The sequence below is a fragment of the Danio rerio genome, chromosome 22 (assembly GCF_049306965.1).
Source record: "Danio rerio strain Tuebingen ecotype United States chromosome 22, GRCz12tu, whole genome shotgun sequence".
Lineage (NCBI taxonomy): Eukaryota > Metazoa > Chordata > Actinopteri > Cypriniformes > Danionidae > Danio > Danio rerio.
Window position 1 is genome coordinate 15,941,339 of NC_133197.1, and position 16,233 is coordinate 15,957,571.

A 16,233-nucleotide genomic window follows, 5' to 3' on the forward strand; every position below is an offset into this window, starting at 1 on the left:
ATGTTGTTTACTCTGATAGAGCCTAGAATGAGAGAATGACATCCTTTCTGAACCTCAAAGGTTTAATTCAGAACAAATACTGAAGGGATTTAAACTGGATTCATGAATGCTTCATGTGTGTTTTTACAGTGGAGAATAAAAAAAAACTTAATGGAGTTAAGCCAAATGAAGGTAAAATATTTGAACAAAAGACAGATGAAAAGCTGCCGTCATGCGTGTCTTTATGAACACACTCCCACAGACAGTCAGAGACAGAGGCCGTACAATGGGAGAGATGCTCAAACTGCAGACACCTGTAGTGTTATGTAAGCCGACAGCAGTTTAACCTCCCTCAAGCACCTTTTCCAACACGTAGACACAGATGTTCCTTGCTAGTGTACAAGTTTCCAGTCTCATGCTGACTGCTCAAGGAGGATTAAGCGTTTGATTAGTATCTATGGGTATAATCCAGGATTGCGTTTATGCTCGAGTGCTCTAACGGTTAAAAATAAATATTTCCTGCAAAAGGACAGAAATATACTAGTAATTAATCTGGAAAAATATGAAATATTTAAATTTAGATAATAATAATAATAATAATAATAAATTCATTATTTAGATTATTTTTTTTATATTTTTGCATTTTCTAATTAATAAAAGTTTTTATTCAATAATAAACAAAATGTATACATTTATTTTATATTTAAAAAATGTGTATATTTATCAATAACAAAAATTATATAATAATAATTATTGTTGATTTATTATTGATTTGTTCTTACTACCTTCATTATACTTTGTAGATTCTGTAAATATTTTCATAAACATGAAAATGAATGACATTAATAAACGGGTTGTTCAATCTCGTGGTTCTGCTGACATGTGAAATTCAGATGGAGGGGCAGGAAGTAAAAAGCTGAACGGGAGGCAGAGGAAAGTCCATATTTTTGCGATTTATACCATATTCCAAGAAGATAAATAGAAAACAACCACATATGTTGGGCATGATCCTTATATCATGAAGAGGGCAGAGTTTTCTACTGAACTAAAATATATTTGGCTGTCATCTAGGCCGTAGATACTGTTTAAGCTATCATGCTATATGAAAAAATACTATCGTAAATACTTTAGTGTTTGGAAGCATACTACAGATCAGAGATCACCAAACTTGTTCCTGGAGGTCCGGTGTCCTGCAGATTGTGGCTTTAACCCTAATCAAACACACCTAAACAAGCTAATCAAGGTCTTACTAGGTATACTTAAAACACCCAGGCAGGTGTGTTGAGGCAAGTTGGAGTTAAAACCTGCAGGACACCATACCTCCAGGAATGAGATTGGTGATCCCTGCCATAGATAATTACTTGAATTAAACTGTCATAGTTATTATATTGTTGCTGTGGTACGAGAAGTACCACAACTAGTAGAAGTAATTAACTATTCAATATAGGCTTTAGTTTTCTATGCTAGAAATCACAATGCATTACAATTTAAACTAACATTACAGTATTTATTACAGTTTATAAGTTTACTATAGTATTCTGTAGCATTCATTGAGTTGTACACATTATACACTTTACTATGTGGTTAAAAAACATGTTTATTATAAATTTCTATAGTTTTTTTTCCCCATTATTTAAGAGGATATCTTACAGAAATAACAAAAAACAGATGACAACACAAGCGTGGCCGCATAGTCTATGCTATTATTTATTTATTTTGAAGTTGTAAAAGTGCTCCACAATAATAACCTTACAGTTTTCGCAGGGTTGCATTTCTTTTTCTTTTCTTTTTTTTTTTTTTTTGCTCTGTCGATGATCTTACCAAATAATCAACAAACATTAACCGCTGCTGCGCATCTCCAAGTTCACGTTGCGGTTGTTTATTCCACCGAAAAAGCCAATAAGGACAAAGATTCAGACATTTCTAGAACACATTAACATATTTAAACACATATCTAGGCCTGTATATAATCTGTATTGGTGCTGTCAAACGAATTATGGCATTCAAAAAAAGTTTGTACACACGGATGTACTGAATAAATGTTTATTTTGTTTGACTTTTCTTCTTTTATTTTTCAGACAGTCTCTTGAACTTTCCCCCCATTTATAAGCAAAAACTTTTAGGAAGTTCATAAAAGCGCTTTAGCATTTTATTTTTATTTTTTGGCAGATTTAAATAATTATAAACAACATAAAACAGAAACATTCTGACATTCTGATAGCGATTCCTATGTAGAAGAATCCCTTCCTGCCCTCCATCTGAATTTCGCACACCATCAATTACGTCATGTGAAAACCTATAGTGTGTTTTGTTTTTATATTATATTAAAGCAAATTAAAATGTGATAATTCATACTACAACAACAAAAAAAAGAAATATAAACCATTTCAATGTGGTCATGTCGTTGGCCCATGAACATTTCCTGCTTGTTATCAAACTATTTCAGAACTGTAACTGTAAGAGGCAATTCAATAATAACTTCATGTTAAAGCAAGCTTTTTGCATTCTTGGAAGCAATAGAAATTAAAAATGTTAAACAGGGAATATGTTAGGACCGTTGTTATTGTTTGCATCCCTCAAAATGGTCTTTATTTATATAGCAAATTTATGAAAAACTAATAAATTACAAATAGGGGAAAAAATATGGCTACGTATAGTATCACAATGCACATCTCACCTTCCTAATGCCTTGTAAACAGTCGAGAACCGTCAGGTTGTATGTGCAATTTCCAAATGAAGCATCCCTGAAAGAGATTAAAAAAGGCCCATTAAAAGTTATGTGGGTGTATTCACACAATAAGCAATCGAACAAAAAAAAAAGAAAAAACACAAATATAAAGTCATGTTATGGGCAAACAAACAGGAACACAGACACTGATTCAGCTCTCAGGTGGCATGCTTTTAGCCAGAGTAAACCATTACCCACCATGAATACAAGTAACTGGGTCAGGGCCTTTGTGTTTGGATGTGGGAGTGAAGGTAAATCGACAGAAAAGACGGTGTTAGCTTTTGTCATCTGTGTTCTCACATTAAAACGTCTGTACATGTGGGCTTCCAACAACACGATGGGTTACATCTCCAGGGTCAAGGCGAAATCAAGTTCATAGACGAGACGACGGCCCATTTTGAGCACATGTGAAGTCAATCGAATTCAGGGTTGTTTGTGTACCTAAAATAATGTCAGTGGGTCAAGGAAAGTTGTAATGAAATGCCTCTTGCTTCGGAAACTAAAAGGAACCAAAACCGACCATAACGCACGTCAAGGAACAGGCCCTTTGTGTCTGCTTTAATTGAGTTTTGCATTATGCATGTGGTTTATGATGCGGACTAGGTTGCATAAAAAGTGGGTCAGTGTTCTGCTGGGATCCTTTCATTAGGATCTCAGTGTGCCTCAATGGAAAGTATCGGGCTCCTCTGAAGCACACAAAACAACACGTACTCACAGATGCATACCCTGTAACTCCCGGAAGATGGAGGGCTTGTGCATTGGTCCACTGATTGAAGACAAATATATTGTTAAATCTGACTTGGAAAGTATGGCCTTAGTAGTTCAGTTTCTTCAAAGTGCACGTATTGCAGCTCTGTTGCACTCTTACATTTTGGCACTATCATATTCCCCTAGGGATTAAGTTCATTTCTCAACGAAAAACAGTAAGGTTTGAACCTGCAACTTGCAGCTGTTAGGGTTGTGCCAATAGACGATAGTATCTTGTAGGCAATTAATGATAAATGAACACATCAAATGTTCACATCAACATCCCCTAACCGACACTTTGAAACTGCAGCATCAGAATTAAAAAACTAGCCTACTCAAAGGAAAACATACAATAGTTTTCTTAAATTGCAAGGTGATTATAGACCTATATTCCCAATTTCACACAAGTCGTCATGCAAAAAATTAAGTCTTTCCCTTTTTTGCCGGCATTGCTCTCATGCTCTTTTTCTCTCAGAAGCAGCAGTTGATTGTAGGGCACGACAGTACACAGCCACATCTCATAGTAAATTAATTTGCAAGTTTGTTGCATAAAATTAATAGGCTAAATAACAACGGAATTTAATTAAACTAGTTAAATAAAGAGATTTTTAAAAATGGAACAATCAAAAATCAAATAAATAAGAACTGAAACCAGCTCAACTGTTCACGAATACAACGTTTTGAGGTAATGCACAATCGTAAGTAATTTGACACTTCTATACAACAAGCACTCCAACAAAATTCTCAATTGTTATTAATAGCCTATTTAAGTTTTAAGGTAGTGAAACATCCAATGACTGCTTTTTCAAATGCATGGAATATAAATATGTCTTATTTGTGTTTAATTCGATGGAATGATAAACACAGACATGGGCATCTTCCAGTAAATATCCTATATAATTAACAATTTAGTTAATAATTGGAATTATTTATAGGCAATTCAAATATAATTATTTACTTAAACTATATTAAATTAAAATTCATTTTGGTTTTATCGAATTCTTGAACAGATTATTAATAACTAATTAAAATGAAACTATTTCCTTAATCAGAAAACAATAAACACATTGTATTCGATTCTGGCAAATACAAATGTGACGTTGTTGTTGTTGTTTTTTTGGTGATGAACTGAACAAAATATGGAGAAAAAGCCTTAATCTTGCGGGTTTCTTTTGTGCATGAATAAATCTAACTTCATTTGCTTTTATCCACTTATATTTACATATAACCTGTTTGCAAGATTCCTGCGGATAACTGCATGGACCCGAAGTCACTATAACATCTTGTCCCGCGCCCACTGTTGAACAGTATTATGTGTAAAATAATTTAGGTCTCAGAGCCAATTTAGCAGGACAAGCGTGGTTATTTGCATTGATTTGAATTATTTTCAAAATAAAACGTAATGCAAATGAAAGATTATTGAATAAGTAAATCAGTTGAAATGTTATTAAATGCGTTCAGAAATTACTAAATACATGAGCAAATAAGTAAACGTAACACTGCTGCGCCCCCATGTTATAATATCGTCGATCTAACAGGGGACGATATGGCGATCTGAAAATTTCGTATAATCGCCCGACACTAGAGGCTTCTAGCATAAATTTTTAATAAAGGGGTCTCCAAAGTTGGTCTTGGAGGGCCAGAATCCTGCAGAGTTCAGCTCAAACTTATCTCAACACACCTATGTGGAAGTTTATAGAATTACCAGTAAAACCTCGATTAGCTGGTTGAAGTGCTTCATTAAGGTAGGAGCTAAAGATTCAGGACAGTGGGTCTCCATAAGGAGGAAATAAGCAGTGCACTCATGCAATTCCAAAATATCGAGAGCACAACTTATGTAAAGGATAAGCTTTATTATTGCAATAATAATATAGTGGACTTTAATTGTCAGCTTTCAGACCAGCAGCAATAAGAAAAACAAGAATAAACACTCAAGAGCTAGGGAAAAACTGTAATCCATTGTCAAGGTTTGTGTATTATATGAATTTCTGCATCTTACCACAAGATGTTATTATTCAGAGTGAAATACTATGTGTAAATTTCGGAATAAACTATTAAAGTAACGTTTCTATAAATGACTGACAATAGACAAAATACATCATCAAAATACTGATTCATTACTAAGAGACAGTTTGCCAAGTGTCAAATAACCATCATAGGCTCTGAGCAAGTACTTTAGAATATATTCTGTCTGAGGGATTCATCAGCCAACAAGATGAGGGGGTAAAAAAAATCCAAAACCAAACTGGCCTAGACCCGACCAAGGTCAAGGGTGTTAACCTGCTCCTGATGGGTCACAGGAACTCTAACAGGCCTGCTCTTCAAGTTTCTACCAAAACTCAAGACCTTGATTAGCTGCTTTGTGTGATTTATTAGGGTTGGAGCGAATAATCTGTGGGGTGTTGTCGCTTTGGAAGCAGGATTGGACACCTATGCACCCACAAAAAAGACAAATAAAAGCACTTCAATCTTTCTTAAAACTATATCTGAAAAACAAAAGACAATACCCAGGCATATTTCCAACAGAGCTTTGTAGAAGAATGTTTTCTGTGCACATAGTTATCTGTACCCAGTACGGACAGCAAGATCCAAGATTTGTTTAGAAGAAACAGCTGGAGACTTTCCCACCAGCCACAGGCTCATTCATCTTCCTTCCCACAGTACAGACGAATGTTGAGCCAATCGATTTGGCTGTAGAAACACCGCAGCTCACCAGTAGCAATTATAGACTAACATCCTGAGGATTATGTAATGTCTCACCTCTCTGACTGGAGACCAGGACATAGAAAAACCTCATTTTAAATGGTCTATCTTCATCCACTTTTACCTTACCAATGGGTCATTTGGAAGAGGCTTTCAATGCATTGCAAGTAGCCCACAATACAATAACTGAAATGCATTATAAGGACAGTACACATCCCAAAACAGTAACAAAGGTCAAGCGCCTAGCACAAGAGCACATTGGATTCAATCCATAGGAGGTCTGGAACTTCCGTATATTAGCCCAAAATTAAAATCACTAGACTACACAAAATGACTTGCACTGAAGACATGCAATAACAGAGGCTCAAGAGCTGTTTCCATAAGAGGCATCTGAATGGATCTACCACAATTATTTTGGTCAAAAAAAAACAAAAACAAAAAAACAAGGTTTTAAAGAGGGCTGGTCACAGCATTAACATATAAATCAGCTTTTTACAGTCTTAGGTTGGATTCAAAACACAGGGATAAGCAGAGCTGCTAAGCACAGGGTGTGTCCTGGGTGAGCACTCCAGAGGAGGCGAAGCAGAACAAGCATACAGATGCCAAAACCTCAAGCAGCACATTAGTAATGTTATGCAATCACTACCACAGACATGATTTGTTTTAGTAGATACAGATTTACAGCTATGACAGTGGCTTCTGTAATCATGCATGGTCAAAGTTCCTCAGAGATTTAGTAGGCCGGGTAGCTTCATGCTGCAAATATCATTTCATAAGTCTAAAAGCTTCTTGGCAGGACAGCGAAGCTTACTTGAAGTTGAAATAACAGCAAACGAAAGCCTCAATGGAGGAGTTTAAATCGGACTTGGTTAGTCAATTCTAGCCATGATGTGAAAAAAAGACAGTACACGATTGTGTGTAAGGTCTTGATGAGGTAATCAGTGATCAAATGTGGAAGGAATACATGAGCTAAGCAAACTATATTTGGCATAAACATGCACTAGTGAAACTTTAAAGAAACAGGAAACTCTTTAACTCTCGGAAGAGAAACCCACCCTTGCTTGTACAGAACAGGGTGTGGAGTTCCTCAATGAGACCCAAAAGACTATTTCTCTATCATGCTTTATCTGGATTAGTTTGGCCTATAATTGGTGAGTTCAGGTCAACTGGATCCAAAGAAAACAAACTCTATCTTGCACACACAGGTCAGAATAGGACTTGCTTATCCCATCCAATGCTTTCCTCTTAAGAATGCTGATTATTTGGTCAGACAGGGAAAGAAAGATTTTTACATAATGCCAAGTTCTGAATTGTCAACCAAATCCTGAGGCTCTCTGTCTGGGTCACTACAGCACCGTCTCCAAATGTGCGCCAAGTAACAAACCCACATCAGCTCACTTGAATGGAGAGTACACAGCTTTCAAACAACCTCAACTTTCAGGTTACTTCAAATGTCATCCTAAAAATACATTGCTTGAAGACCATAATATTAGGTCATGTTGTGCATTCAGTCTTTGGGTGGAAACTTGTGTTTGTTGTGCGAGTTTCTTTCCAAGAAAGACTTGTGGCCTAAGCAAGATTTTGGCTGGATAGCAAGATTTAGTTTACGCAAGATGGATCAAACGTGTGCATTTACTGAATGCCCGAGATGTTTGGCTACCTTGTAGTCACCGTGATTCAGAATGGATCAACCAAAGGTCAAGTTTGCAGCTAAAAATACATTAATAAAGTCGGGATCCCAAGCTCTATTCCTGGTGACTGAAGAGAGATCCTTTTAGATGAACTTAGCTATATATAAGATAAGCTGAAACATTTTATCTATATATATTTTTTCACCCTTGTTGTAGCGTCTTCCTCTGATCCCTCATTCCTCTGGAGATGCAGTCAAACATGGATCTCACAAGGAGTTTCCTTTTATTGAATCATAGGGTCCATTCATCGTTTCCCATGAGGACCCCCTTCCCTCTCACAGATAACACAACTATTTGTGTTCTGAATTAACCAATTGCAAGGGATTACATAACCACTGTTTATTGCCACAAGTGGCAAGGCTACAGCAGCCAAGTGGTGGGGGGGTGCACTGACAAAGCGCTTTTCTTCCCATGCTCAGCTACGGCACTGCTAACAATCTCATCTTTGTGGAGAAACAAAGGCCCAATTAACCTTCAAGATGGACAGGACGGCAAACAATGTGAAAGAAGTGCCTTAGGAGGCACATCTAGTAAACATACCACAGAAAATTATACACAATGAATAGTTTTAGGCACTAGCAGACTTCTTTCCTGGTAATTTTATTTTACTTGGCCAAATCTCAAAATCCTGTGTGTACAATTCATGTTTAAAGATTTATTGTTAGATCCAAAATGCAGGATTAAAAAAACGCATAATGACTGGCCTAGATGCCAGAAAAGATAAGATGTCATGGCAAAGATAAATGGCTGCGTCACTACAAGTTTAGACAGGCCCAAGGAAAGCCTAAAGCAGTTAAGGATTTATAAACAAGGTCAATCTCAGTTTTGTCATGAAAAGGTGCTTTTTAACTTTCCAAGATTACATTTTAGAGAAATACCACATAAAATGTATTTTTTTTAACTAGACTTTAAAACAATTTTAATAATATTAAAAGTCAAGGTTTCTTTTTTTTTTAAGTACTCAAAGTAGGATAAAAGTTAATCCCTCAAACTGTAAAAACATTAACTAATGCCCACAGAGTGAAAAAACAACAACTTTTGTTTAATAATCCTCCCATGGGTAATTCCTGTAACCCTATTATTTGTTTAAATGGCGTCACAGACCAAGACGATCAAGTAGTAAAAGATTTTTTCCTTGATGACATGAAAGTATGCGTTATGAAGAATTCTAATGGGTGATTTTGACCTCCTGGGAAAAGCACTAATAACTGCAGTGTCAATCTGCTGTTTCCTGTCAATCTGCCGTTTTCTGAATGATGGTTCCCAACAGTTTGAAGTCCAGAGCTAATCTATACCGGAAGCACTTACTGCACATCTCAGATAGTACATGCATATGGCCTGCTCCATAAATTCATAACCTCATCTCATAGCTTTCTGGGAGTCGACTTTAGATATCGAATTCAAAAAATGCTGGCCTCTTTCAATACTCGATGTATACGGCTCCAAATCAGCCAACCAGAGTCCACTTCAACAATGAGTTTCTGTTCAGTGTGGCCATGGGTCATCTTTCTTTGTGTCGCTCGTTATATATGCGCGCATAACAATCTTCAGCAATGTGCTCTACCTGGGAGAACTTTCAGACTTTGCGTTTCTGGGTCAGTAATTTGGGAGAACAGTTCTGAAGGATGAATCTCATCTGCATAAATCAGCCAAAATGATTGGCAATCCCTGAACATTAACGTCCTAATAATGAATAATACCTTATGGTACGGTTGTCACGGTACCAACGTTTCAGTATTCTGTGAAAATGCCAGTGACAGTATTATTAAGTATAATTAAACAATACACTATATTAATGTAATAGAGCAACGTTAAAATGGTTTCAAAATATGTGTGGTTTTTTTTTTTTAACCTGACTAAAATAAATACATTTAAATCACACAAATCATAAGCATAAATCACATTTAAGCTGTCAAAGTGCTTTATCATGATATCAAAAGAAGCTATATAGTAAACTATATTTATATACTAGAAAAGTAGTACATAATATACACAAATATACAGTTAAATATAGAACAAAAATACATCAAGTTATAGCTATAATTTTGTTATAGACAACAGACAGTAGGTTTAAGGCTGATTTGTCCTTATGCAGAGCAATAGCCGTGACCTACGGCACCTGCCTTGCGCATAATCGTGCATTTAGTTCTGTGCGCTGTTTGTGCTACTCGGCAATAACACTTCTGAAACTCTAGCTGGCAGTAGGTTTATGCTCCTCTGTGTCGCGTTTCTTCACGTGTGTTATGTTTTTTTCTGAACGCTACCTTAATGTACAACTACCCTGTCGCCACTGACTCGCATAGTTCAGGATTGGTAGAGCTACGCATTGATGAATTTGCTCTTCAGTGTTTGAACTCTCAGTAATGATTAAATCACACTGAACTGAGCTAAACTGAAGTGAACTTAAACCCTAAAAAACTGAACTACACTGTTCCAGTTACTATGACCATTTATGTGAAGCTGCTTTGACACAATCCACATTGTAAAAGCGCTACACAAATAAAGCTGAATTGAATTGAAAATTGAAAGTAGGTAAAACTCGTTCATTTTGAGGCGGAAACCGGCGGACGTGCAACAACTTTGATCATAAAGTAAACACAAAACAAAAGGCTCCATTTGTAGCTCCTTCATGGGACACAACATTTGTTTACAAATCAATCCATTGAGCTCGTGGTTCTAAGCACTGCCCACGCTGATCACCGCTACCCACCTGACCAATCACAGAGCTTGTGTCGTTGCGATGTGTAGCTAAACTTTTTGACAGGTGTGTGTTAGCATTGATGTCAGTCATGGCGAGGGCTATGCATCTGCACAAAGGCATGATTATTTATTATGAAAACTAATGCTTTGTACTTCACGCTTGTTCTTGTAATTATTTAATCCATTCTGTAAATAAATAAAAGGTCAGCACATTGGGACAGTGCTCACATTAACTAGCACAGAGTAGTGAGCAGTGCAACTTCTATGTAGGTTTGACTGCATTTTCTGTTGATAAACAAGCTGCAATATCCAGTAGGAATCCCAAGATATTTAATCTTGCACATCTTTTAGTAAAACAAAACAAAAACATTAGGTTATTTTTGGCTATACGGGTCAGTGACGTCATTGAAAACTTGTACATTAGAAACAAAACCATATTACAGTATAAAATAAAGCACAGTCTATAAAATGCACTCCCCGTCTTCTAGCCTATTTTTCTCCCTCATGCAGACTCAATGGATTTGAATATTCTACAGTTTATGGTACCAATGTGATGACACTACTCATCTGGTATTCGTGTGATTTCAATGCAAGAGTCATTTTAAAAGGAGAAAGGATAATGTTCTTTTGATGACAATAATATCTCCACGGGAATTATTCGTCATTTGAAAAACAGCAGGGGGGCGTCTTGGAAGCACGACTGGCATCTAATGGGGCAAGTGGGTGGAAAATGTTGTTAGCTACACCAGAGCACGCATGTAAACTACCAGGCAATGATTTCACTACTTTGGCATTTTCTCCCATCACCCATGGCAATCCTACCCATTTATCTATTATAGCGTATGGCAGCACTACTAATAAACTGCCACAAAGGACTAGCAATTCAAGCCCAGTAGTAGCACCCTCCAATAAAGAGTACAAATGAATTACTCTCGTTTTAAAATGCCAACACTATTAGCCAACAAGACGACCCATTCAAACAATCCCATTCACAAAGCAGATTCCCACTACACACACCAGTCGCAAGAACCTGCCACAGATGGTTTTCCTCCCACTCGAGGCCAACTCAGCTTTACGTATGCCAATCAGCTTGAATGTTTCAGCTTCCTGTCCTTTTGCAAAGGTCTGGAACAGAGTCCAGAATTCAGCTCAAGAAAAGAGATTACATGAGTGCACTGACCCGGCTGTACTCCATAATCCCAAATCAAATGGCAGAGATGTCGAGCGGCAGGAGCACGATAATCTAACCCTGCTGCAATTACGAGCATCACGATATAGATGCCGGCTAAAACATGGCCATGCTGTTTTTCCGCTTTCCCTGTTCATTTATCTGGCCAAAAAAAAAGTTTATCGCATTAAAAACCCTGTGAGCCACAAGAGACAACATTTCATGCAAAATCTGATTAGAGGGCAGCATGCAACGGGGCGGAAAGAGTGGAAGAAATGAGGCAATATTAGCATAGTTTTGCAAACACTGCAGATGATGTGGATAAGTCGTACCTGAAAGGAAGATAGGAGGCATTGGAGCCGGAGATCAGGGCTCTGTAGGCTTCTTCTGGTGTTTTCTTCAGGTAAATCACCTGAGACAAAGAAAAAATTAACAATATCAGCGCTCAAGCACAATTTACATATGTTATTACAAGTGATACAAGGACATAACTGCTGTAATTTGAAATTATTTTGCAGAGTACACACAAGCTGTTTCTCAATACCAAGATCCGCAAAGTTCGGACTTGTGATCTTGGAAGTTCAGACTTGAAAGAAAGAACTCCCGAGGATGCGGGAAGATGAGTACTTATTCAAATGGAACGGCAGTGTAATTTATATCACCTACCCTTACCATGGATTCATCGGTTTCACTGTACACTAACAACAAAATGATTTAATTATAGAAAAGCAAGACACCTTTGACTATCATATTTAATAAATTACAATGGACATTATACAAGTATAAAAGTACAAAATGTAACAAAAGCAAATAAAGATAACATTAAGCAATTATATAAACAAAGACAAACATTGTACAATACAGTAACGTTAGCATAATTAAATTAATAAATGTAACAAAATAACACCGTCAAAATAATACACGAGAACAAATAAACGATATAGATGACCAAAAATGGTCTGTTAGATATGCACAAGATGGATTAAATACCATGTTTTAACTACAATGGACTGATGAAATCCAGCGAAGATTCAAGATGGACTGGTGATGGTGGGTGATGATAATAAGGCTCATAAGGATCATAAGGCTACCGCAGACAGGATGGGGTTCAGAGTCTACATAAGCGGAGGCACATCGCCAAAGACACGCTTATCTTTGTGCATAAACTGCAGATTCTAGTTTAAAACTGCTACATTCTTGCCTGAAAAAAAACTCTCAAAACTTTACACAGCAAAGGAGTACTTTTAAAATTGTGCAGGTTCCTCCACTATTAGCTTTCACTGGTTTGGCTCCAATGCATTCTGGGATACCTGTGCTTCGCAAATTGAGACAGCCCGCAGCTTAATGACGTAGTTGACCAGTTCCACTACATAGTTGACGATCGCCTACACCTACTCTAAGCTAAACCTAACAGTCACAGTAGTATGGCCGCTACCTTAGTGGGCTATAAAGGGTCATCTACGTAGTTGACGATTGACTACACCTCGCCCTCCCCTAAACCAAAGCATCACAGTAGCATGAGCGTTGCCTTAGTGGGTTGTACAAGTTGACAATCGCCTCCATCTCCCCCCCTACCCTAAATCCAACCATCACAGTAGCATGGGCACTACCTAAGAGGGCGGTAAACGATCGCCTACACCTCCTCCTACCCTAAACGAAACCATCACAGTAGCATGGGCATTACCTTAGTACAAGGTCTGCTACGTAGTTGAAAATCACCTACGTCGTCAAGTTGCAGGCAGCAGCGAGGACATCTTGCGCAAGTCACCTCTCAATGCGTCCTCCACAAAGGGGGCGGAGCAAATACATATCTGGGATTTTAATCTGTATTTGGCAAAATGTGAACTTTGAATTGGAACAGTAATTCGGTGCTGGTTGATGACGTTTCACGAAGAGACAAGAATGCAAGTACAGACAAAAATGCATATTGAGAAACAGCCTCTCATTCAAACACACTCATACCCATTGACAAAAACAAAAAAAGGCTAATAGAAAGAGAAAAGGCCAGCTTAATATTAGTGTACTCTTGTACTTCTGTGTCCTTTATAGACTTTATACAATCTTTTTATCATCATGCCATATTCAATCATTTCAAAAGTCAAAAAAAATATATATAAAATAGTATGGACTGTTATTGGACCCTTGAGCAAAATGAGTCACTCACAATTCAACTTCCAGTACAATTAGTACTCAAATCGGACATCACTACTTCCCAACTAGTCTATTCAAGCCTTTCTCTTATGTCTGTTGGTGTTCCTCTTTATACCATGCACAAATGCACTTTCGGGGAAAGTGATGTCCGGCCAGAATGTGTCACTCAGATGAGATGCTGTGGCTCAGCACAATGGGGCCCTTTCTCAAGTTGGGACGACTTGTCACGGCACAGTGCGGCAGTCATACACACACAGAGTTGCTGAAGCGACGAGTTTTAGCAGATATCCACGTCAATCCCTCTTGACATTACAGAGAGAAAGCTCTATAATAAGATCTCTGCACACTCTGTGAACATTTCTATGGCTTGGTGACAGAATCCAGCAGTGCAGTGCCAACATGATAAAGAAACGTAGGGGAAAAAGCCGCATGCAAATAGAGCGCAAAACAAACAAACATTAGTGTAGCTAGTGTAAAAGAAGCGTCACAAATAATGAGATTTAAAAATTGTATTGCTGTTTTGTCTATAGAAGACAAACTAAGAACTTTTGAAGATTGTTATATTTGATTGCAAAACAAGTGTAAAAAAGAAGTGTATTAATTTAATAAAATTATGTTTTTGTGAAATCCCAGAATAGATTCTCAGAAAATGTGAATATTGCCCATTCTTCATCTCCTGTCCAAAAGAGGTCACTCTCTTTTGAGATGCTCATGTTCTTGTTCAATAAAATAAAAATAAAAAAAACTGTCAAAAATTGGATCAGGTTGGGGCCAAGTTGAAGAGCTCACTCTGATCCGCCGGACTCTGCAAGGGTTGGGGAAATTCCAAATTGAACCAAAACAAACAATTACAATTGGCTTAGGACTGGCAAAAAATAAATGAATAAAATCGGGAAATGTAACCAGAAAAACCTAAGAATTAATTAATTAAATAAAAAAAATTACGAATCAATAAAAAAGGTCAAATAATTAGCCAGCAGCTAGCTTTCTGCAACTCTCACATGTACACCCACTGAAGTTAAGCAGGGCTCTGCCCGGTCAGAACCTGAATGGGAAACCACATGGAAAAGCTAGGTTGCTGCCGGAAGTAGTGTTAGTGAGACCAGCCGGGGATGCTCAACCTGTGGTCTGTGTGGGTCCTAACGCCCCAGTATATTGACAGGGACTCTATACTGCTCAGTGAGCACCGTCTTTTGGATGAGACATTAAACCAAAGTCTGTTGTCGTAAAAAAAAATCCCAGGATATCTTTCGAAAAAGAGTAGGAGTTTAACCCGGGCATCTTGGCCAAATTTGCCCACTGGAAAATGGTTTCAGAAAAACAATCTCCATCCACACTACACTGTGTAAAATGCTTAATAAATCACGCTCACTGGGCATGTGAATATCTTTCGCCATTCGTAGACGGCTCGTAAAATGATTCCATTTAAATAAACAGTGAATTTGTATATGGACAAAGGCTTGAAGGTCCTATTATTTATGTTTTGAATGTTAAAACTTTACATTTTTAAACCTTATCAATGAATTACACAAATTGTTCAAATTTTTGTTAGCTAGATGTTTCAGAAATACTTACATAGTGTTTGTTGTACATGCATTATGATTTCTTGTTTGTGTTTAGTACAAGTGGACAAAAAAAGTGTGGGCTCTACTGTTAATATAAATTTGGGTTTCATTAATATAGCCAGATAGCACAGATTCAGGCAAATTGAACATTTTAAATGAAATAATCACTAACTAATCGATACTGGCCATCTCCACCAGGTCGACTTGCATTAAAATTTCTGACCTCACGACCGAGGCAAACAAATCTTTAAGACCTCCAGGACTTGACAGCATAAAAGATGAACTAGGAAAGGTCAAGTGATTGTTTGTGAAGGCTGTATTTGTTCAGAGCGTTATCATTTGTGCAGGAACTCATGAAATATGCACCAGCCGAACAATTAGCTGAAGAGTTCAGCGGATTAAGTTCAGTCCCGTGAGAAGGGTCAGCGCTTGTTTGTTTGCGTTGCGCCCTACTGTCCCATGTGACCCAGAGAAATGGAAGATCTTGGCCCAGCTGTTCAACCAGCACAAATAATCTCCTGCACATGATAAAACTAGGTCGTCTACTGCAGGGCAGATCAGCAGCGAACATCTGCGCTTGCCAGAGGAGACCATCCCACACAAGGCTGGATCAATAAAAACCTACTTACAGTAGATTCACTGTAAGAGCAGAAAGATAAACGCATTTACCGCACACTAAGACTGACAAAACCAAAGCATATGTGAAACAGAATCGTGGTTTTATGAACTTTGGAGATGATACTGTATGATGTGAGAGAATTATATTTATAACAGGTCCACATTACTGAGTTTATAGGAGAG

The 16,233-nt window shown here is 37.5% G+C and overlaps 1 protein-coding gene across 33 annotated transcripts in view; it reads right to left on the reverse strand.

Annotated features, from left to right (window-relative positions):
- Positions 1-16,233, reverse strand: part of cdc14ab (cell division cycle 14Ab) — a 73,897-nt gene that overhangs the window by 37,037 nt on the left and 20,627 nt on the right. For all 33 annotated transcript variants that reach the window (XR_012397457.1, XR_012397454.1, XR_012397455.1 and 30 more), the window contains 2 exon segments: positions 12,049-12,128; positions 2,657-2,723 (listed from right to left, as the gene is read on the reverse strand). Coding sequence is in view for 12 of the 33 variants with exons in the window: in XM_073936655.1 (XP_073792756.1) it covers positions 2,657-2,723; positions 12,049-12,128 (147 nt within the window). In the remaining 21 variants the exon portion in view is untranslated.